A 24,638-nucleotide genomic window follows, 5' to 3' on the forward strand; every position below is an offset into this window, starting at 1 on the left:
TATGCTCTGCTGCGTGCATTATTCAACTAGTGTCTCACAGTCACATCTCTGAGTCTTACCTGGCTTTATAATTAGCTTGGTCCCAGTGCCCCAGATCAACCGATAGTTGCTATCCACACAGACACAGAAACCTTAACAAAAACCTTCACTGTCCTTCTGGGGAGCTTATTAGAGATAAAGCCCAGATAAAAAGTCTAGAGCAAAGCACATAAAACAATGTAGGAGTATTGGCTATTGGAGATTATTTGCTCATTTAATTACATTTGATTCCCTTGCCCATTATAGATTCCAGACACAGATGATGAAATCAAATGACTAAACATCCAAAGTCAATCTAGATCTCTCTGCATGTAAGGGAAACGTAATTCATCAACAGTTTTCAAATTGGAGAAGCTGAACTTGCTTCACCTTCCCTGATATTTTAAATAAAAATGCAAAAGCGAGAAACAGATCATTTGTTTGGAGTCATAATGCACCTGACTCTGTAGTGTCTTAACTTCACTGCTGATAAGATTTTAGTCAGCACCATGGTGTTCACATACAGACTAAATTGTCCTGGTTTATACAGGGTTCCGTCTGTGAGAAATGGCACCCTGTGGACTGTGGCCCCAGGCAGCTAGAGATGCTGAAGCCCTTATAGAACCCGTCGTCCGGAAGGGTGGCCTGTAGCACTGTGAGAATGTACCAAAATGAGTTGTCTGTGTTTAGAAAACATCTTTTCAAAATTGCTCCTTGGTTTCTAGTACTTACTTGGAAAGACTTGCAATCTGGTCCCAGTCCCAAAGATGAACTTGTCATTGTTGGAGGACACAGTGATACTGAGACCAACAAAAACCTCCTAAGCCCCTCTGCTCTTTCCCTGTTACTGGCACCGAATGACTATCAACAGCAAAGAAGATCTGGGGATACATTTAAAGCACCAGTGCAATCAAACAGTCAGTTTTTGTTTCGGTTAAGTTTCATCTCCTAAAAATACCTATGACCTGTGCTTATTATGTTTGCAATACACAAAGTGACAGCTCAAGATAATTCACTGTAAGAAAGCAGGGAGTCTCAAGCTCTAATCCCAGTTCTGATTTTTTTTTGTTTGCTTTTGGTTTGACTGAAATTATTTAACGTGTCTGTGTGTCAGCTTTTCTGTGAAGTATGTTTGATGATATATGACCCTGTTTAACTTATCAGAGAACATTGCGGGATAAAAGGCCTGGTCGTGGTGCAGTGGGTTACAGATTGAAACGCATTTTGAATAATGTGGGAAAAACATGATTGTTCAAGTCAAGATATTATTAACACAAATAGCAGGAACTACGATAGCTGAAGTTTATTGTCAAAATAACTAACAGAAAAGCTTTCCTAGTGAAAACTGAAAGAGAATATATCTGTCTTACATGTTTTCCCGTAAGAAAGTTAGTGGATATACCTCTTAATCTGCCAGAAGAGACAGGCATGGAAAAGGCCAGCTTAATTCTGAGGTCTGAATGCCAGGGGAGAAGAAGAAATGATTATTTTCCCACAGCAGTGAATAAGCACAGATTAGGTTCCCATGACATGCTAATTTCCCTTTGCTATTGGCAGTGTTGAATGGAACCAGTCAAAGTTATTTTTAAAAATCAATTCGACCATCTTAATGGTCAAACTGGCTATGTAGGTACACCCAGAAATTGTACCCTATCAGTGACTAGCTGGGAAATGGGTGTGTGTGTGTGTGTGAAGAACTCGTCTATATGATTTATAGACATATTAGCCCACAGAAAGGAGAAAAGACACACTTACTTGGCATAACAATCACTTGAGTGCCAGACCCGAGATGCAGCGTACCCCCAAAGCCTGTCTGTCCACAATGGATCACTTCACTACAAAAACCCTGCCACCTCTTCATAGCCACATATCCCGGGTCCCAAGGTGGAAGCTCAAGTTTCTCAGGCATGAGAGAGGATTCGGGCACACATGTCACGAAGGCCATGGTATTCCTTATTCCATCTCAGACCTTCCTTTCGAAGGCTCTTCCTCCTCCTGGGCCCCGCTCCAGCCTTCAAGTAGGCAACAGTATCACATGGCAGCCTCCTCCACCCCTGCAGGGGCTCTGCTGGGGCCCACTCTCAGGGAGGATTTGAGGATCACTAAAGGCGCTAAGAAACTGCTCAGAAATACAACTGATGGCTAAAGAGGCAGGCAGCAGCATGTGGCGAGGGTGCCAGTGCCGCGTGTGGGCATGGTAGCCAGGCATCCAAAGGAGAGAGCAAGGAGTTAGATGCTGGAGTTGGAGATGGAAGGGACAGGATGGAGAGGGGAAGGGTCTGAAAACAAAGGCAAGAAGAACAGATACACACTAACGGCTGATGTCAAAATTAGTCACGCTCTGCTGTGTGAGTACACACAAGTTCTAGGCGAAAGAGACTTTCCTGGCTCTGTCAGCTGCTCTGACCTATTTAGTACTGTTCTACCTTCTGTGACAACCTCTACGTGCAGCTGAGAAGCTCCACACCACAAACGGAGACCACCTCCCTGTCTGATTTCTGTCCTGAAGAGCCATCTGACCAAATGTTCTGCACGAGGGGGTGGGAACTGCAGACACAAAAAGATACTCAGAATCTGTTTCTCTCTTCCCAATTAGGCTGTCAATCTGTTTAGCTAATAAGTCGTATAAAGTGTCTTAATCTCTTCCCAGGAAAGGAGTCATATAAATGCAAAATAGCAGCGGCAATAAGTCAAATGGCTTGCTGCGGAATCTTTGTGTGAAGAGACACCGTTTAGTAGAAGGAAAACTTTCTGCATGGAGAGGAGACAGACTGAGAAAAAAACCACAACAGCATTTGTTTTTATTAGGCTGAGTCTACACAGCACAAAGTAAAACAGATTTGGCAATTATTTAGGTAATGTGACAGTCAATTTAAGCAATTTTGAGCACAAAGAAGTTTTCTCAAGGAAGTGCCTAAATATCTGGATCAGCTACCGACATTAATCAAATTAACTGGACAATTGTGCTGTATAGACACAAACTAATAAATGTACCCTGAGATAGTTCTTCTGAAAGGCTTACATTTTATAAGCGTAACATTAAAACTGGTCCAATATTTATAACCACTCTCTTCATCCTGGCACTGCAGTTGACATTGTCCAATTTTTCTTGCAACGCAAGTCTTACACTGAGAGCTGCAAAGGTAAGGGTGACCTTCTTCCCGGAGAGTCTTATCAGGTTAACACATGGAAGCTCATTTAGAAATTCATTAGGTGTCTGGGATGTGAGAGCTGGTCATTACAGATTAAGAGCTTTTTCTCAAGTGGCAAAGGACTTACGGGGAATAATGGTGAGTCTTGTTCCAGTCCCAAAGATGAGTTTGCTTAGCCCAGAAGTTGACACAGTGTTTCTGCCCAGTATAAAAACACTTTCCTACTCTGCTAGATCTTCTTCTTCCTCTGTAAAGTTTACCACCAAGGGCATGTTTTACACATTGGGACTCCTACTTGGTGATAACCTTTTAAAAACCATCCTATACAAAGTACTGTTTTTCATGTTTCCTAATAAATAATAAAAAATCCAAACAACCCACAGTCCCCTTTCTCTCACCAATTTTTTTTTTTTCCAAACAAAACTTGACATTTCCATGCTACCTATTTTCTCCCTGGAAGATAATGTTTGAAGAATTCTAGTGGTCACAGGGTTGGCTTCTATTCTAGTATACTATTGTGTGAAATCACCTTTATTTTTTGTGAGCCTCCCACATTTGATGTTTTTATTCCTCCCAAGTCAGCCAAACTTCCATTCTCTCAGCCTTAGCCTAGAAATTCCAGACCCAACACATCTCAAGCCTTGCTGCTCTATTTTTTTTTTTTTTTACAAGCAGAAAGATCTGTATTTGCCACTAGCTGAAACGAAATGGGTTAGAAAAGACCACGTTACCCAGACTTTCCACATATTCTACTTATTTTTATAAAAGGAAAATATAACCTAAAAATAAGAGTCATTGGTTGGAAGTTGAAAAGGCAGAGGAGATTAACCAAAAAAATGAACCTTCATAGCTCACGTGGGAACATTCAGACCTACCTGGTTTTACTTGTAAAGTTGACCCTTGCCCAAAGATTAGTTTTCCTGTGTTGCTTGAGTCACACTCTAGTGCTATACTTTACAAAAACAGTAAGCGGGGACCATTTCTATTTTTCCTTCCTTCCCTCCAGCAGCCTGATCTAGTATAATAAAAACACGTACTGAAGACTTACTATGGGCATTAACTCTTTTCATCTCAAAACATCTCAGGGAGCTGGGATGTGAGAGCCGGTCACTACAGATGAGAAAAATGAGGCATAAAGAGATTAAGTAACATGCTCAAGGTCATGCATCTAGTATGTGGCAGAGTAAGGATTTGTCTAAACAGTCTGATTCCAAAATTCATGTTCTTGACCAACATGCCACACCTTTCATTAGTGTCCGCCCCCCACCCCACTGTATGTTCTCCTTCGAAGTGTGTATACTAGTAACACTGACAAAATAGTTAGCTCACTGACCCTAATGAATACATTCTGAGATAGTTCTTCTGAAAGCCTTACATTTTATAAACTTAACATTAAAACTGGTCCAATATTTATACCCACTCTCTTCATTTTGGCACTGTAATTGACATTTCCCATTTTTCTTTACTACGCATTTTATATTTAGAACTGCAAAGCCAAGGGTGACCTTCTCCCTGGAGAGTTTTATTGGTCTAGCACATGCAAGCTCTTTAGAAATTCATTCATGCCCCTATCGAAGGTGCCTTTCCCGGAGCCCCTAGCTCTGTTGTACACTCCATTCTCCTCCTCGAGCCTTGCCAAGCTAAGAGCTCCAGCACTGACCCAGCTCCTAGCCCCAGCCAAGGCCACAGCAGACCCTGCTAGGAACACAATGTGGTTTGTGAAGCAAAATGCTGAACAGGGTAGGGGGTCTCTAAGATGCTCCTGAAGATTCTTAGAGTAACTTCTCTCAGAAGGCCAGAATTAGGGTGAAATCAACTCCTTCCCTGTTACTGCTAGCAAATCCACAACAAGGCTCTAAGCCAATGAGAACGGAGAGATGTAGGAGTTATATGGCCAGTTTGAGTCATTCTGGATAATCTGTGGTGGGAGATATTCTCAAGCATGGTCACTGGATGGCCCTCAGTCCCGAGAGTTCCCAGCAGCATTTGACTCATCTTTGGCTAGAGAGAGACAATATTTCCCAGTGGCCTGTGGAGAGGCTGGTGCAGGATGGACTACAGAGGTCACGAAGTGTGCTGCACGTTCTCACCTTCTCTAGCATTCAGTGCTCCTTGACAGCCCTTTTCGGAATGGGCTAACCTGTTTGCTCTGCAAGAAACCGTCTAATACTCCAACTGCCTGCCTACCATGCACTTCTGGATTCCTCTGCCTACTTATTTTGATTGAGGGGTAGGCAAGGGTCCAGCTTTGGAGAACAGATGAAAACACTAGCCACAACTAGACATTTCAAACAGTAAAGCTAAAAAAAGAAGGAGGGAGTTTCTGAGATATTTTAAACTACATAGACAAGTTTGAGAGAGTTAACATGAAGACTCACTTGGATTTACCGCCAGACTTGTCCCCAATCCCCAAATCAGCTTACGGTTGTTGCCAACATTACACAGTCACAGAAAGCTTAACAGAAATCTACCAGGCCAACGTGTATCAGGAAATCCCTTTTGATCCCCAAATCCGGCCGGCGTACTCCTCCAGCTGGGACTCCGGCCAAAGAGGCAGCGGAGAAGATTGTTTATTATGGCGGTCAATTCACAGCATGGTCGGGCCCTTCTGAGGTTAAATAGTTCATCCCTCCACCTCCAGACCAAGTTGCCTCCTGACCAGGCCAGCAAGGAGTGGTGTAATCCTGACAAGCCCCTGGAGAAGGATTCTCCCACTCCAGGTCTCACTCACCCTGTCTCTAACACAATCAGACTTTCTGACCCAAAAGGTTAAGACAAAAATGACAAGGATTCTGTTTTACTCCAGTGCCAGACAATGACATATATGTCCATTTTCACATGTACATATGCCATGTATATATACCATATTATCATTAGAATTAACATAAAAAGTAAAATCTAGTAGAGAAAACAGTAAACTGAGCTCAGTGCTATGGCTTCCTTTTGAAATTAGAGCATTCATTATGGATTCAGTAGAGATACTCACGGGGTTTGACCATTAACCTTGTTCCCCCTCCAAATGTGAGCACGCTGCCTGCATTATTATTCACACAGTGATCTTCAGCTCAGCAAAAACCTCCTAGAAACTGAACTAAGTTTTCCCTAAAGATCTTCTGGAAGGAGCGATATCGTGAGCACAGAGAATATTAAATAATTGTCACAGTAATAACCTGGCACAGTATCCTAGCACCAGTTTGGATTTCAGGACTGTTTCCATATTGAATAAATAAAGGATATTCTTTCAAAATGTTCTAAAGAAGGAGTTTTCCTGCACAGGCCCAGGATACTGACGGCCAAAATCCTAGCATATTCTCTGGTGTTTTAGATAATAATTCTCCAGAGTTCTGAAAATCATATACCTCATTTGGACAAAGTAGGAAGAGTTTATGTCTATGGCACCAAAGCAAAAGCAGTCAGAAGACTATTGCCACCGTGGGAGGGGTTGAGGGAAGCTGTCACCATCCCACTTGGCAGGTGGGGGCAGAATGCTGATCCACACTTTTAGGGTGCTGGAGCCAGGCACCTCTGACTGAGGTCAGCTCTGGAACATCTGAGGGGATACCAAGCCTTTTCAGTCCACACAACTAGAGATAGTCACATGCAGTGGTCTGCTCTGGAATTCACCCTGGACTCCAACTCCACATCTTTTCATCCCCTGCTTAGACAGTCACCAGAAAAAGGACTTCTCACTGCTTCCTATCCTTGTCCTAGGAGAGACTTTTCTACTCTCGCTGTCCCTTTCCTAGGAGATAACTCAAGCTCAAGGACTAACCTGAAATCATTCTTTTCTGATTAAGACAGTAGCTTCTCCCATCTTTTCTATGTGATCCTTTTGAGCTTCTCTCAATTTTGAGTAACTTGATGGAAAGTCTGAGACAGAAACCCCATGGGCACCACAACTGAGTGTCCAGCATGTTCTCCTCCCTCTTCCTCCCCACTGGCCACCTTGAGGACCAGGGGCTTAATGACTGACATTAGGAATTGACCACTCCAGAGGGAAACCGAGAGACATGCAGCCCATAAACTTGCTCCTTGGATTAAGTCAGTGTTATTTCTCCTCCAGGGAATACCTTCCCAGGCACAGACCCCTCTTTCCCATGCCCATCACAGAAGCCACCTCCTTCCTTCTGACTTTGCTATTTGTTTGCTGGATCTCTTACCCCAGACTCCTAAATAAAAAAATGATATAATTTCTCAAGCTCTCGCTGTGAAATTGTCTGGTGACACCTATGCTGGGCTGTGAAACCCTATTTGTTTCACCTGTGCAAGCTGTTTTCGGTGGTGGGTCCAGGATGGCTGATGCATGGACACAGGGTGCCGGTGTGGGTATGTGTAAGCATTTGGGGGAAGAAGATGCCTGGTCACCTGGAACACAGCATTCATGAAAGGGAATAGCTGGGAATAAATTTGGAGAACAGAAAGGACCCAGATTCTAGAGGGCCTTGAGGGACAGGCTAGGATCTGGACATGATTTTCCCTTGAGATATTCCTCAAAATATGAATGTCCAGATGAAGCATTGAGTGGGACAGGGGAGAGAGAAACAAGGAGGGGTAGGAAAAGGCAGTGAAAAATGGGAAATGAGAATGTAGTTTTCAAATAAGAGAATAAAGAAAACAGAATTCCTATTGTGTTTAGAGGAGTCTCTCGAGGTCTTCCAGCCATAAACATTTTTCTAATGATTAATACAATTCTTATGAAATTGGTGGTAAGTCCACCTTGGTGAGCCTCAGAGTGCTCCTTTGCCCCTCCTGTCCACAGTAGAGGGACCCAGAATTGCCACTTAAGACAGCAGTAATTTTAGTTTCCATAGTTTATAACAGGTATCTCCCTTGTCCTACCTTCCCCTGCCCCTCAAATACAAATACCAACAACCTTTAAAATGAAGTCTGTCTTGCCTGAAATACTCACCTGGTATAACATTCAGCCTGGTGCCTGCTCCAAAGATGTATTTGTAGTTTCCTGAGGTAGTCACAGTGTTATGTGTCTCTACATAAACCAATGCAAGGTTACCATTTCTTGAAGCAGCTCTACTGTCTATGAGTAGTTCATCACATGCACTTTCCCCATTGGAAGGCCTTGGCCTCATGTTTTTCTAAAAGGAATTCATCTGGGATTATGTCTCAGTCCATAGAGAAAGTCTTCACTGCTACTATTGGGTCTGGGTTTGCAAAACTTTCTCAAGCTCATGCTATCTTTATTTTAAGTGTATTTATTAAATAAAGAGATTTATTTAGCAAATGCAGTAGAACTTTATCTAAATGATTATTGAATCCTTTGAAGTATTTTCTTAAGGACTCTATGAGAGTCAGTTTATGAGCCACACAAATGAAACAATGACATTATTCTATAGTTATACCTCATTTTGGATCCCAAACAGTACCAGCAACAAAGTTGATTCCCTCCTCTCTTGTTTCTGAAAAGCTTTTGATTATTAATAAAAGGAAAATCCACCTTCAAAAGGTAAAGCCATCATGGATGCTACTAAAAGAAGGTGCTATGGCCTTGGAGGGCGGTTTCAAAAGAGGAGGAGCAATGGACAGCACCCACTTCGAGCTGGGTGCTTTGACTGGGCCTCTCAGATGCACAAACTCTATTTGATAGCAGACCAGCCCCACTACCTATTGTCACCCCTGGTTCAGGCACCGAGGACTGTTGAGGAAAGACTATTGAAACGTGAGATGGGAGACACTTCTGAAAATAGTGTGTCTGCAGGAAAAGCGCCCTTGTTTCCGTAATTCTAACAGAAAAACAGAATAAACGAATACCAAAAAACACTGAACTCCAGGAGTGTGGAGATAGCCTGTAAATTTTCAATATTGCTTTCTATAATCCATCTCTATTACCTTCTCTCCCTGACAGCTTCACAACTCGGATAAACATTCTGCTTTATCACAGATAATCCAGTGGCAGGGGGAGGCCTTCCATGGCACTGGGATTCTCCGATCTTTCCATAGGGTCGACTCAGCTAGCCTAGGTGAGGGGGTGAGGGCCGTGTGGGGAGCTACTTTGCACCTGGGGTGAAGAAGGGGGCCGTTCAAAGAGAAATAAGCCCACCAACGTGACACACCAAGGGCAGCTCTCTCTCCAGAGAGAGTTTCATTGTTTTGTTATTCTTACAGAGGACGAAAGCCACGAGAAGCTTGTGACTCCTGCTGCTCTCCCTCCCCTGGGTCCTCGGTCCTTATTTTCCAATTCTACCAGGTGACACGAGCACAAACTCAACTGAGTCCTCATCTCATATCTGTTAAGGACATGCTTCCTTGGCTACACACTGCTGCTTCCGTAGCCTCCCTTTTCATTGGTTTGTTTCTGTCTCTATCACAAAGCTTTTCTTCTTATCTCTTCCTTTTTCCCAAAGCCACGACATGCTTTGTGGACCTCAGAGAAACACTGATTGCAATATTAGCACAATTTATCAAAAAACTGCCCCTAGACCTGATAACCAAATCCAGCCTCCAGGGAAACATGTATTAATATCTTGCTCACACACGGGACACAGTTAACAAATGCATGCTAAACAAAGCAATTAAATTCAGCTGTGTTTTGACAGGTCCCATTGGATTTCTTTCCAGAAAGGATAGTTAGTTAACCATAAGAACTCACAAGGTGTGACCAACAGCGAGGTGCCTTTGCCAAAGTTGAGTGCATATCCGCTGTTTGAGTTCCACAGTGCATTCTCCCTAAACAAAAAACCCCTCATGGTAGCCACCCTGTCCTTCCTCCTCCTATGACCCCCTGTTAAAGCTAATGTCTAAAAACCAACCACATGGCAGTCAAATAGACCGAGGGTCATCCAGGGCCCTTGATGGAATAAATAAAGCTTCCCTCTTGCATGAAACCATTGCTGAGAGGTCACTGTTCCCCACAGTGATGTGGGTGATCACTACTGAGAACTGCCATCTAATGAGGGGACCCTGTGACATGTAATGAAGCCCAGAGTTTTCCTGTGTCCAGCAGAGCAGGTGCTGGTCTGGACTGAGGTGAGAGGCATAGATCAGGAGCAATTGTGTGGGGTTCATGGGTGAAGAGGGAGAAGACACCACAGAGAAAGGGGTTGGTAAGTTTCTTCTCATTCACTCTGGGTTGTACTTTAGTTGCACTCACTGATGTAGTCTTTGAACCCCCAACACTTACTTGGTTTAACAGAGAGTTTAGTGCCTTTTCCAAAGATGAGCTTTCCTTGGCCTCCTCCGTAATTCACACAGCCACATGAGGCCTTACAATAATTGAGGGGGAGACTGAGTGGAAGTGTCACCACCCAACAGCCTCAGCTCGCAGCTCCTGGGCGAGGTTAGGCCATTTCTCTAAAATTAACAGTTGGCTGTGTAGATAGATCTGAGCTTGATCTTAAATTGCCAGTTTTGTTCCCAGAACACTGGGTTCTGATGGACTGCCCATAATAGAAACACATGGGGACAGTAGCAAGGTCAGGCAAAGCCATGCCACCTGGCATAGGAGGGCAACATTGGGGTCAGAGAATGGCAATTTTAGGGGCCAGGAGCACCATGCCACTTTCACAGCCACAGTTCTTACAAAGAATCGTAATAAAAAACCCAACAAACAAAAAACAACCAAAGAGCTGATTGCATTCCTCTTGGAGTGCGGGGATTCTTAATGAGGACAACCTGATTTCTAAGTTGTTAGGTCTTTTTATCACAAAATATAGATTTTTCATATTATTTTTGCCATTTATATATATGCAGTGCCAATGAAGAATCCAGTTAAATTTTCTACTTCTTCTTAACCTAATCCTTAGGATGGCTAGAATTCATCAACTAACAGACTTCCGACAAGCTCAGGGTCTCAGGACAAAGAAACCAGGTACAGGGATCCTCTTGGAAGTAGCAGTATCTTAATTCCACTGAAATTGCACAGAACAGCACCAGCACTCACTCAGGTCAGCTTTCAAGACTGACCCACTACCCCAACTTACTTGGTTTTACTGTCAGTCTGGTCCCTGCTCCAAAGCGCAGGTCATTGTTGTTATTGCCACAGCAATGCATGCTTTAACAAAAACCTCCTGGGGAAACCTTGCAGGTAGCCCCCAGCATGGCAGGGACAAGGGGAAGAGGCACCGACAAACACCGTACCACACGACAGTCCCATGCTCCTTTTCCTACAGGAATGGGGCCGTTTTGTCATGCTTTTCAGTACACTGAGCACGATCTATACCCCAAATTGGCAATTGAGACATAATCAGCTTTCAAACAGGTCCCTGAACGGTGTATAAACCAACACTGCAAACAAATCATGCCCAGGCACACTGTTTGTCTTCAGGGACCACTATGTATGAGGAACTGCCTGGTGATATGCTCCAGAATGCCTACAGTTTGCATCTTAATCATGGGTTCGAAATACTCAAACTACTCATCTATATAATTTCTTGTAAATCATCACATATTCATTTCATAATTGTAAACAACGAAACATGGCAGTGCTTTGGGGGAGATGGGTTGGCATTTGATTATGTTCTTGGAGGATCAAGGTTTTGCATTTACATCATCAAGGGTCTAACAAGTTGAGGGTGTAGGATGCAAGAATCCTTAGAGTCTCTCTAAAACAGTCATTAGAAGGTCATTCTAGCCCACTTCCTCCCACTTACATGTATCACCCCTGCAAAGTTATCAGAGTAAGCAAGACTCTCTATTCTTTATCTGAGAGCCCTTTTCATTCTGTTGTCCGCAGTGACAAAGTCCTGATGATAAGTTAATCCCCAAACCACTGTTCCAAAGGAAACACACGGAATAATGAAGACTGAAGAAGCATGGAGCAGAGAGAAGCCTGTTTTCACAGGTGGAGAGGAAAGCCTCTGTGACAGAAATAAAAATAGCACAGTACTGACTGGATGCAGGTATCCCCAATGAGATCACCTCCACTGGAAGGAAGGAAGGACTATATCCCACCAGGATATCCCCTCGCTAGTAATCCCTATTTTAAAGGAACACACAGGTTACATCACGGCTTGTCTTACCTACCAAGGGTGACCTGAAGTCTTGTTCCGGTCACCAAAGCAAGTTTCCTGGCACTGCCAGTGGTGACACTGAGATAACAGAAACCTGCTGCTTGACTTTCCGTCTGGCCTCTGCTCCCCCACCCGCGCTCTCCCCATGACCTCTTTTCCGCTGGGCAGTTGGGCAAGCCCTTGGGGATCCATTGCTATTTCCCCAACTCTGCAGTATTAACTCCTCTGAGGACAGTAAGGCTCTGGCCAGACACTTGCTTGGCTAACGCTACCTGCTGGTTGCCCTCTTTGACCTCAATTGATCATGGGGCTAGTTGATTAAGGCTGAGGAGTTGTCAAGTTCAACTCCGAAGACATTAAGAATTGAACTCTTTCTCCTTTTTCTTTCTGGGTTTATGTTAATGGATCCCTCCTGTCACACTCGATGAGTGATGGGGCCGAGAAATCAAATGATTAATAACTGTTCTAATTTAAGCTCCCTTAGCCAGGCAGAGAAGAGGGCCTGAAGACAGAAAAGGAGAAATGGCCAACCTCTATCTACACAGACATTTCCACATTTCCTAGGAGAGTAATTTTCCTTGCAAAGGTGGTACTGGAGAAGTGGCCTGCATGTGTTCATGACCCAGTCCCACGCTTGTAAACTTTGTCTCCTGGAGCCCAGGATTTCCAATCATGGGCTCCTAGTCAAACACAGTTGCAAAAGGGCAGATCTCAGGACTCCTCCAAAGCAGACTGTATCACCTCCTTCCTGTATACGGTCCAAAACCTCCTTTGTGCTTAGGACAGTGCCAACAATGGCAGAGGTACCAGAGGCTTAGGAGCAGGGTTGGGACAGCCCCATGGGGGCTGTATATAGACCCCTACCTCCCGGGCAGAAGCACTTACAGGGCTGGATGATCAGCTGGGTCTCTCTCCCAAAGGTGAGCCGGTCAGCACCTCCTCCTGTATACACACCCTGGGCCAACCTTTTACAAAAACCTCCCTGCCAGAAACTCATACCCTCAACCTCCTAGAACTCCCACAGCTGTTCTGAAGCCCACAAAACACCAGGACAGCTGATAGCCCTGGCCAGTGCTACTGTTCATTTCTTCCTCTCATTAGTGCTGCCATAAAAGCTTGAGACACACATAAGCAGGGGAAGGGGCCCAGGGATGAAGACTGAGAGTGCCTGGGCACAGTGACCGACTGCATCACTCTTGGCCTTTTTAGGAGAGTAGACTTGGCCACAAGACCCTCCTATGGTGTAGGAGAGGATGGGAAGAATAGAGGCCCCCCAGCCACAAATACTGAAAGGGGCATAGAAAGACACTATGGTTTGTTTGTCTGGAATCTAAAGGAGGACAACTCAAATGTCAGGCTAGAACAAATAATAGGAAAAGACAGAAAGATCTCACTCTCCGCTCAGACTTACGGGGCCTAACTGCCAAACGCGTTCCGGTCCCAAAAGTCAGCTTGTCTCTGCTGCCTTTCTTCTCACTGTTGTCAGTAGCTTTACAGAAACAGGGCAGACACCTGTCATGAACGTCTCCTCACCAACCTGTCTGCCTGGGCTTTTTCATGACACTGATCTCAGGAATGCCCTACAAGCCAAGCCGCATGCAGCTTTTCTTATATCTCCAAGTCACAGTCTCAAGATAAATCTCTAAGCTCCAAACGACAAACTGAGGTTTCCATTTTGCCAGTCTAGACACCCAAACAGCAAGCACTGCAGTCCACAGAGACACTGACAATTTTTGTTTCTAAATTTAAGCTCAGTTTTAAAGCTGTGGGTCACAGCAGTGAATTGGTGGGATTAACTTGAAGGCAACACACGGAAATTCTTAAAGGAGTCACACTAAGTTGCACATGGAATTTCACTTTTTCTTTAGAATAAAATACTTCTAAGACAGAAAGAGTCTATTTAATATGGAATGAAACTCAGGATGAGATTAGGGTGGGCTGGAATGCGTTTTATACTCACAAGGCTTGACTCTCAAAATGGTTCCTGAGCCAAACGTCAGCTTGTTACCATCGTTCACACAGCATCAGACTGCTCTACAAAAACAGTGCTTGGGCGTGGATGGGTGTGGGGTGGGGGCGAGTTACTTATTTCTATTAATAGAAACAGAGGACTGTTCCATTTTGCATTTAGGACCAGATAGTATTTGGCCAAGAAGCCAAAGACATTGGTAATAATCACAGAAACTTGTAAATGTAAAAAGGCCGATTGTGTATTGGAATTTGGCTGTGTTAGCTCTTTGTTGCTTAGACTAAGATAAATGCTACAAACCCCCCAAGGTTTACTGTATCTTTTCTTTCAGGGTTTTTCTATTTCTCTAGCCAGAATTTTCTTTCATGTCATCAATTCTAATCATACTGTCCTGTACCAAATAAATCCACTCTGCCGTGATGTCCTTCAGTTTCAAAATCCATAGCAACTACCAACCACTAACAACTTCTGGAAGCACTGTTTGGAAAATGAACTCGTTATAGCTGGCTTCCATATACAGTTTTCAAATATTTGGGGCTCCGAGTTAGTTTGAACCCACTCTGACTGTCCCCTGCTGGGTAAAACATTCTTACACTGAATTACTCTTAGTGGCAGAGGGGAGTGTGGCATTTTCCCTGGGTGTGTTATGTTCTCACCTGGAGACAGTTCTCTGGATGATTCTGGAGACTATAGCATCTGTGGGAGGGAGTGGACTGCCTGTCACTGGGTCCCCAGGTCCCACAGCTCAGCTCTGCCACCATCTCGCTTTGTAACTCTGGCACTGTCTCTGAGTTCCCTGTTCCCAGATACAAAGTAAGGATAGACCACTTTCCTATCTTATCCAGAGAGAAAAGAAGAAAATGCCTTTGATGTCTAAAGGTGCTTTATCCAACCTAGCTGCGAGGTGCTTTATAATTTAATTTTCCCTAGAAGAGTCTGAGCTATCCAAATCCTCAATACTCATGCCTGTAATTTCTAATGCAGAAAAAAGAAAAGAAAAAAGATTTCTTTAGGTAACTGAGTAGTTAAGACAGTTGGGAAATGCAGACTTGGAAAGGCTCCACCCTTCCAGTTCTTGCACTTTCAGTATGCTTTTCTTTCCATTTTGTGAAGTTGTCTTTGGTTACAAAGTGAACACATTCAAACTTTCCACAGCTTTTAATTGCAGGTGCAAAAAAATCTATTTGCCCCATATTTTGCACATTATTCTACTCTGTGTGGATATATCCAGCATCTACCTACCTATCATCGCAGACATAATTGTTTTTTTAACAGAATTCTATGCCTTTGCCCAAACTAAAATTAACTAAATGCAGATGTGCTGTCATACTGATAAACTCCACTGGAAAAAGAACCCCAGGGTTTTGCAAGTTTAAACTTCCCCCTTGAGATCAGTGCTTAGTTTTACTATTTAGATAACCCTGCCCCACCCAGAGCACCTTCCCAAATACCTTTGCCATCTGCAAAGTGAGACATAACACTGGATTAGTTCTGTAAAATTATATGCCTGATGCTCTGTCTGCCTGCCTCTCTCGGTGTCTTGGTTTGCTTGTCTCTTTGATAGCCTATGTTTCTACCGTTTTTTCCAAATACTTGCATTACTCAAAGTTAAAATTATCATACAAGATAAAAGAGAAGATGGAGTCATTCTGTCTAAATTCTCTTCACATGTCACATTAGCCCTTGATGGCAGCAGCAAAAACAGAATTATGAATCGTATTTTCTAGTTTTGAATTAAATATTCGAGACTGGAGTTCCCCCAGAAAACTCAGATATTTGGCCAGCACCTATCTCTACCAGTTATGAAAACGCTCTAAGCCTGCATGGTCTGCTATGCCCCCCGCAATCTTACACACAGGCTGATTTCCTGGCCAAAGGCGAAGAACTTACGGGGTGTAATGGTGAGTCTGGTTCCGGTCCCAAAGGTTAATCTCTCATTTCCGTAGTTAGCACAGTGTTCTAAGTCATTACAAAAACCACTGCTCCAAATTCCCGAAACCCTGCTGCAAGCTCCCACCCCATTTCTCGTGCAGCCCCTCCCTGCAATGCGTCCACAACATGAAAGCCACCGGTGACCCTTTCCTGCCATTTCCTGCTGGAACCACGGAGAGAAACCAGGATAAAAGGCTGTAATTGGGAGAGGCTTGACACGTGTGATCTGTTTTGACTTTTCTGCCAAATTTTTCTTCAGAGAGAACAGAAATTCTCTTTCTTTCTCCAGGTGGTATCAGTATGTCCCTCGGGTCTAAACACAGCAGTGAGCCTGGACACCCTGCCGTCCTTCTCATCCCTTTATACTACCCCATATTTAGTTTTCTGCTAGGCCACCTCATTGCCCTTCTCTGGCCTTCTGGTCCCTTTCCTCTCAGTTGAGAGCTGTCCCTGCAGTTTCTGCTCGTGAGGCCTGTGCCACAAAGGGACAAGCCTTTCTGGGCGGTGCAGAGGTGGTGGGGGAGCCAGAGGGGCTGGCCGTCTCTGCCAATGACTTTGTCTGTCCCTTTCCTTCAGGAATGTTCAAGCAGGGAAATAAAGACCCGTCCCGGCATAAATCATTCTGCGTGGGGGAGGGGCTCTTCGCCTGGGTCCAGATAAAGTTATAGCTAGAAGCAGAGAAACAGAGCAGCAGACTTTTGATGATTCTTTCTGCAGTTTAAAGGGTTTCTCGACACAATAGTGATGGAAATTTTTCTTTGACTTACTTGGAATGACTGTCAAACGTGTCCCTGTCCCAAAATAGAACCGCTGGTTACCGGTGTTCCACTGTGATAGGAAGCTCAACAAAAACCAGGCGGAAGAGAGACAGAGCTTACACCTGGGGCCCCACCAGCTGAGAAGGACAGGCAGGCCGGCGGGCAGGCGGGTGGGCCGTCTCCTTCCCTGTCCCGGCGCCGGCACGGAGCAGGGGTGTTAGAGGAAAGGACTCCAGGGCTTAGAGCAGCTGCGACCATGTGCAGCTGGAGGGACTGATTCCTCCTGAGAGGGGATTAAAAGGAAGGCTAATGTGCAGCTTGTGCTGCTCGCTGTCGAATTAAAGGTGTAGGTCCATTTGTTTTATGCTCGGGCATTTAAAAAATTCTTTTTCTTTTAAGACTTAATTTCTCTCCTGATGATCGTATGACTCTGAAGTGCATTTTAATCAGGACTCCTCATTACATCTTTTGACTTTAGCTCTTTGTGAAACTTCTGGAACAATTCATTTTCTCTGGATTAACCCAGTATGAGGCTCTGGTCACCTTGCTCCTTTCCAGCCTACGTCCTTTCTCTAACACCCCCATTATGCGGTGTCCTTTGCCTGTTCCCCAGCCCCTGCTTGTCCCCCACGTGCAGTGAGAATGTGCTAGTAGATCACAGGTTGTTTTTCTAATTGCCACTTTCAAGTCCCCTGTTCTCTTTGCTTCCTGTTAAGGACTAAACCTGCATTTGCTATTCTTTGACCTTTTTTCCCAACCAGAGTTAATATATCTCAATTTCCTCAGCTTTGTGTCCCCAACTACTAGGCGACTGACTTCACATAGCCTTGGCCCCACCACACTCCACAGGTAACGCAACAGGGAGACTTACTTGGAATGACTGATAAGCTTGTCCCCTGCCCAAATGTCACCTTGCCATAGGAGTTGTCACACAGCCACCCAACCCTTTACAATAACTGACAGGTGACTCTTAAAGATCTTAGAGCCCAGTCTTTCTTGATGCCACTTCAAAAGGTATTTCAGGTACTGTTCAGCATTACCTATAGGATCTGTGAGCTGGAGCCACGGTTAGGCCAGATTCTCTTGGGGATAATAGGAAACTTGCCAGGAATGTGTACTTCTCCGCCTTGGTGTCATTGCAATTTCTGACATGCTGTGGGTTTTAAAAAGCATCATTGAGCTCCCTTGTCTCCTCCCTTCTCTATTATTCCCCCATCCACACGACATCCCCATCTGCATCTCATTTCCATCTCTAAGCCCCAGCTTGGTGACACCAGGTGCTCAGGCACCATTGATCTGCCTTCTCCTAGACGACATATGTTCACCGGCATGCCGTGATTAAAGGACTGGAAATGCCAGGCTCTCGGAGCCTGAGATCTGGGCTCCTCACTCCTTATCTCTGGTCAATATGTTGTTCTCCTTTGTCTGGCTAATGAAGAGCTGACCTTTCTAAGTGGATGCATTTTGCTGAAATGACAACTGCCAGAGAGCTAACAACAAAGGCTGAGCTCCGAAGGCAGTTTTGGCCTTTCAGATCCCTTTGGCATATTTTAGTCAATAGGATCCCTAACTCAAATGTCAACCTCTGCGTCAGCTTCCACGTTACTGGGCTTGGAGAAACTCAACAAAAAATGGGCAGTATTGGTCCAACCTGCACCCTGCTTATGAGAACCAGACTTCCCTTGGAGGTATGTCGCACATTCAAGACAATCATACCGACCCAGTATTCAGCCTGGCAGCGGCACTGGAACATTCTAGCTCCACACTCAGCTGGTGTGAATTTATGCTGCCACTCAGTGGAGCAGATAAAGACGGAGGTGTCAGATGACCTGCTCCGCACACACAGAACTGGGACTTTGCTGCCTGCCTTGCCTACTGTGCGTCTGTGAGAGCAGCTACTCCAGAAATACAGGGTCTGCACTCAGCCCTTTGGCACGAGAGTCCACTACCCTTGGTGGAGATCCTGGGAAAACAAAGAGTGCAGTGATGACACCCTTCTCGATACCCGCCTCCCATCTCAGTCTTATCAAGCTGCAGTGAAAGACAGTGCTGCTTCCTTACTCTTTTTCCTTGTCTCTCATTCCTTTCATTTATCATTTCCAAGCACCCACGGGGCTCCAGACTCTCCTTAGTCCATTTCCATTTGACTCCCTTAAGATTCCTACAAGAAAGAGCCAAAAAGGCCTGAAACGGAGAAGGGAACAAACTCCTAAATACACGGGGGACCCTGTGAGATTGGGTCTTTCCGGTGTGCTTGGCTTCACAGTGAGTCGTGTCCCCTTTCCAAATATCAGCTTCTCATAGCTGCCACGCAGCTCCTTGCCTCAGGGAGTTTTACAACGACTGACAGAAGGAATTTTATGAATCTTAAAAAAACAGTGGAGTTTCTCTCTGTTCCCAGTGGGGTGCGGTAGCAAACACACCAAAGCCAAATCTTCCTATCCGCTCTAATTATCAGCAGGGATACCAGTCACCACGAGGAGAAAGGTATTAAGCCTTGTATCTGAAACTCTATGGATTTAATTGTAATCCTTTGCCTGGTGGTTTCAGCGATAGGGACTGGACACAGCGGATGCTTATTTTTGTCTCCCCTTCCCCGCTTTGTAGTTTTGTAGCTATAGAAGCAGTAGGAGACATGCAGGAAACATAGAGGGATTTGAAATAAGACTGCAGATTCCCATCCAGTTTTCATTTTTTCCTTCTCCGCTTTCGTTTAAAACCCATCCTGAACTGAATACCACGTCCCTATTCAAACTCTGCTCTCAATTATTCCTCTTCACTGTGGATGATACCGGTGGAAATAGCCTCAGTTGCACCAAGAAGAATTTAAGATTGATAGGAGGAAGAACTCTCTGACAGGGAACAGTATTAGACATAAGAATGGGTCACTCAGAGGAGTCAGTTGGAAAGGGTGACCCGCCCCCCTCCAAAAAAAAAAGCTAAGATATCACCTCCAGAAAAGGCTCTGAAAACAGAAATGATTCTTTGTCTTTCCAGGGTCAAGGTCAGCTGCACTCACAGTGGGGAGACAGACCTAATGGCTCTGAGTCCAAAAGGGAATCTACACATGTTGAGATTAAAGAAGAGAAAGGACCTCGGAGGACACTACTTTACTTCAAGCCAGATCTGGTTCCCAGGCAACATACATTTTTTTAAAACCTGACACCAGTGGTGAAATTCCAGAATTTTCCAGTATGCTGCTGTGTCCTGCTACACTTACTTGGAAGAACAGTCAGGATGGTCCCTTGTCCAAATGTCAGCTTTCCATAGCCAGCACCACCAGTGTTAGCACTGTAGTACGGGCCATGACAAGAACCCCAGGGGGAACTCTGAGGCTCACATTCATCGTCCTCCTTTAGTTCTGGGGAGAATAAACTCACCAAACGGGCCTGGATCTGTGAAGCTGAGTTTCTTCCCATTCAAGGTCAGAGGGTCACGTCCATGTCTGGTTCTGGGACACTGGTCTGCTGCTCTCCCCCCAGGCCCACCTCCCGCCTGTCTCCAGCTCCTCCGGTTTCTGTCCTGAGGCTTACTGATTTCTCATGTTCAGCATCTCTCTTTCTAAAGGTCTCATTTCCATTTTACAGCATCATTTTCAAGACAATTTCTCTGATCAGTTTTCAAGACATGTCCTCCCCTCCCCTCGAGGTGTCACACATTTCTGATGACAATGAATTGATTACAAGGAGACAAGAGGAGAGTGTTCAGCTTTTTGGAGGCTGACTAGAATTAGATGAGGTTTAGACACCAGCCTCATGAAACACTATCTCCTGAGCTTCCCTTCATGCCCTAGCATAAGAAATGAAAATGATGGGCACATTTAACTGAACTTTCACACAACAGGGCTTTTTTTTTTGTCGGTCTTGAATCTGGTGAAATGTAAACAGTGGCTCAGAGAAAGTTTATACCTGAGCCTTGCTAAGGTGATTGACTATCCTGGGACCATTCTGGATTTAGCAGAGAAAGATCTTTGTCCTGGGAAGCCCCTTGCCTGAAGTGTCCTGATCTCACAGAGCAGCCCAGTGGCCACAGTGGTAGAGTTAAGTGAGGTCTCTGTAAGAGGCAGGCTCTTGCATATTTACTTGGGGTGTCTGTCAGTTTCATTTCTTGACCAAACAAAGCTTCCATTGCTGGCAGTCACAACCATAGGACTCCTTGGCTGTGTCTGCTGGATGCCACCAAAGATGGGAAGAGCAAAATTCAGGCAGTCTCATCACATGGTAGGGTGGTGATTAAACCCTATCCCTAAAGAGTATAAAAAACAGATTTTTTTCATATCTTTAATTGAATTCAATTTTTAAACTCTTTAACTTGTTTTGACTGAATTTATGCTAGCCTCTCTAGTCATCTCTTCAAGCAACCACTTATTAGCAAAAGGTTAAAGTTTTAACCTGCTTACGACCATGAAAAGGTTGAGAGAAAAAGGCTATTATTTAGCTAAGAAGAAGTACCCATTTCCTTTAAGGACAGCAGTCAGAGATTCCAACAACCCTTCCTGTCTCTGCACTTTTTTCACAGCATTCACTGTCTAAAGAGCTCCCTTCCCTCCACTTCAGCCTCCACAGGACATAAGCAAAACCAGATGCCTGCCCTCAGCCGAAGCCCTCAAACAGACAGGCACCGCACTGTTGCTGTGGCAATAATCTCTATGTTCTGCTGATGGAAGGGAAACAGAATTCAATCATGGGTTCCTTGGACCCTTGCCTTGCCATGTAGCTCCTGAATAGAAAGAGTCCACTGCGTGGAAAATCCAGCAGACAATTCCTGTCTGGGGCTCTGGAGGAGCGCTTACCTTGCACAGATACTTTCTTTGCCTCTTTAGGCGGTCAAACTCCCTGGCCTTTCTGATGTTTTAAAGTGTGAGGGTTGTTACAAGTCTCTGTCTCCCAAGAGGCCAGCCAAGTGCTGAGAGGGGCTCCCAGCTTCTCTCTGCATTCTAGAAAACTCACCTCAGAGCCCTACCCTACTGTGTTTCCAGTAAGACACCAAAGATAAAACGTACTGTCTCCTGCCTTGGCTGCCCATCCTTTGGAAAGCAACTGAGTCCTTGAGTCTCCTGGGATGTTTGCATGAAACCCCTTGAAGCTTTAATTTGATAAGATCTCAGAGACTGCTGAACGCATGGGATTTAACAACATCATATATTATTCATTGTTCCTGTTGTTGCAGACTTGCTGATTTTGCCCCTGCTGAGAGAGGCACTTCTGCACCTGAAAACTTCATTGCATGTTCTTCAGGCAGGGCCTATTCCAGAACATCCCGTGCTGTCTGCTACCAGGGCTGCATTAATTCCCTCAACACTGCGTGCACTGTGTCACTGAATCATTTCCAACCCTCCTCCTCCAGGCCTTTTAAGAACTTTGCCTGGACTGTGTTTTACAAAGTGCTTCTCCCAGTCTGGCATCTTCTCTTAATCATAGAAAGCCGATCTCAATAATGGGGAATCTATCTAGCCTTTACTCAGTATCCAGGGCACTTAGCTTACACCAAAAGGAGACTAAAGCCCTTCAACAAATTTTTCCCATTTTTACTTTACCTGAATTTTACGAGTCAGGTTCCCTCAGCATTAATTTATTAGTCCGCCAGCAGCATAGATTTTCAAGAAGTGCCAATGGCAACCACAGTTCCTTACTTTTATATATAACATTTTTAACTTTTTCAAGTACTCACACAGACATTATTATCATTAGGGAAAGGTGGGTGTATATTTGAAGAAGAGAATGTACTGCTCTTTTCTCATGACTCAGAGGACAGAAGAATTTTTTTTTCCCCTCTCAGGTGAACTAAATAAAGGGGAGGCTGAATCTATTATTTTGGTAACCAAGGAAAAAGTGGGGTTAAATGCTCCGCCTGAGTCAACCAGACAATTCCACCCATAGAGACCTTAGTTACTGGATTGGGGATTGAGAACACTTTCTTGAAGAGAGATAAAGTGAAGATAAAAGAAGAATTCTATCTGCCTGCAGACTTTTTAGCATTAGTTGATGAAATTGCAGGTTCCCCATTATTTCAGGAGATAAATTTAGGGGCTTTAGTACTTTGACAGGAAAATTTATATTTGGTCTACTGAATTTGCATAGTCACAATATGCCAATTTCCTCTCTATCTTTTTGGCAAACATTCCCTGACCTTAGCCAAATCCCTTAGGATCCTGTATTCAATTTTTGTCCCTGCACCAATAATCTTGTTTAAGATGGATGATAGAAATGTTTTTGGCTGAAAGTAATTTAGTCTTTGTACAACGGAGTTCTAATCCCTTTGATGTGGACCATATCCCCCCCAGTACAAACATTAGATTTGAAAGGTAAATTGTGATGTTTTGGAGGGGCAAGTAATTTAAATGAGAAGGTTTCGAACCCTCCTTCCCCCATCCCCTTCAAACTTACTTGGATTCACGGTTAAGAGAGCTCCTTTTCCAAATGTTAGTTTATAGCCGCCACCTCCACTATTCTCACAGCCAGGGGAGGCTTTACAAAAACAGGAACAGGGCCAGGCGGGCGCGGTGGCTCACGCCTGTAATCCTAGCACTCTGGGAGGCCGAGGCGGGCGGATTGTTTGAGCTCAGGAGTTCGAAACCAGACTGAGCAAGAGCGAGACCCCGTCTCTACTAAAAATAGAAAGAAATTAATCGGACAACTAAAAATATATAGAAAAAAATTAGCCGGGCATGGTGGCACATGCCTGTAGTCCCAGCTCCTCGGGAGGCTGAGGCAGAAGGATCACTTGAGCCCAGGAGTTTGAGGTTGCTGTGAGCTAGGCTGACGCCACGGCACTCTAGCCCGGGCAACACAGTGAGACTCTGTCTCAAAAAAAACAAAACAAAACAAAACAAAACAAAAAAAAAACAGGAACAGGAGCTGCTCTTTGTGGAAAGGCCCTGGGGGTCAATATGGTCTTGATCTCTCAACCCTGCACTCAAACTACAGGTTTACAGGTTATTTGATAAGTCCGGAAGGCACCTGCTATAGGTGAGAGCTGGGCAGGGCTGTCCGGAAAGTATTGTTAATATGAGAACAGTTACAGCCATTGTTAATATGAGAACAGTTACATGGCTGGATACTTTCCAGACAGCCCTTTTATATATATGTGTGTGTGTGTATATATGTGCATGTATATATATTACATTTTTTATTTACGTTTACATTTTTTATTGTTCTTTTTATGACTAAACTGCCACCTTGATTTTAGAAATCCATTTCTTTTTTTTCAGTCCTAATTGTCTTCCCCTGGCTGGTACTCACATAGTTTCTCCTTTATCACACTCTGGAGGGTAACTGTTTCTCTGCTTTTCATTGAAATTGCTCACATCAACCCACTGGATTCTGGTTTACTGGAAACTGATGGCAGAAGAGGATGAGAGCAAGGGATTTTTAACAGATGCAGGTTTAAAGGTAGAAATTTGAGGGCTTTCCCATCTTTCCCGGTCTGTTTCTCTATAATGGACTAAGCAAAATGAGTATGTGTCCAGCAAGGACAGCTGGCAGGACGTGGCCTGGAAAGGAAAAGACTGCAGTGAGCCACATGTAGCTTCACCCTTTCTTACTTACTTGGGTTAACGGTCAGCCTGGTTCCTTGCCCAAATACCAGCTTCTGGGCGCCACTCCCGGAGTTACACCGCAGCACACAGCTTTACAGAAACTGCAGACGCCCACCCTCCCTGCCGAGGAAGGAGCCTGATCTGCTCTCCTAGCACTGCAAGCCTGCGGTGGAGAATGGCCGAGTGTCACTAACCAGAGGAGCTCAGGACAGGGTCTCCTTGGAGCTGCTCATTTTCTCCTTCACCAGGTCTCCTTCAGGAGTCGTAGACATGTGCCAGCTTTTTCAGTTTCTTTGCCAGTCAAATATT

General features: G+C 44.5%; 1 gene segment (V, D, J or C); it reads right to left on the reverse strand.

The window, feature by feature from the left end:
- The window catches only part of LOC105814408, a 254,908-nt gene that overhangs the window by 40,290 nt on the left and 189,980 nt on the right, over positions 1 to 24,638 (reverse strand). The window contains 1 exon segment of the C gene segment in view: positions 60 to 109. Within this exon segment, the coding sequence occupies positions 60 to 109 (50 nt within the window).

This window comes from Propithecus coquereli, unplaced genomic scaffold (genome assembly GCF_000956105.1).
Source record: "Propithecus coquereli isolate 6110/MARCELLA unplaced genomic scaffold, Pcoq_1.0 Scaffold3, whole genome shotgun sequence".
Classification (NCBI taxonomy): Eukaryota; Metazoa; Chordata; class Mammalia; order Primates; family Indriidae; genus Propithecus; species Propithecus coquereli.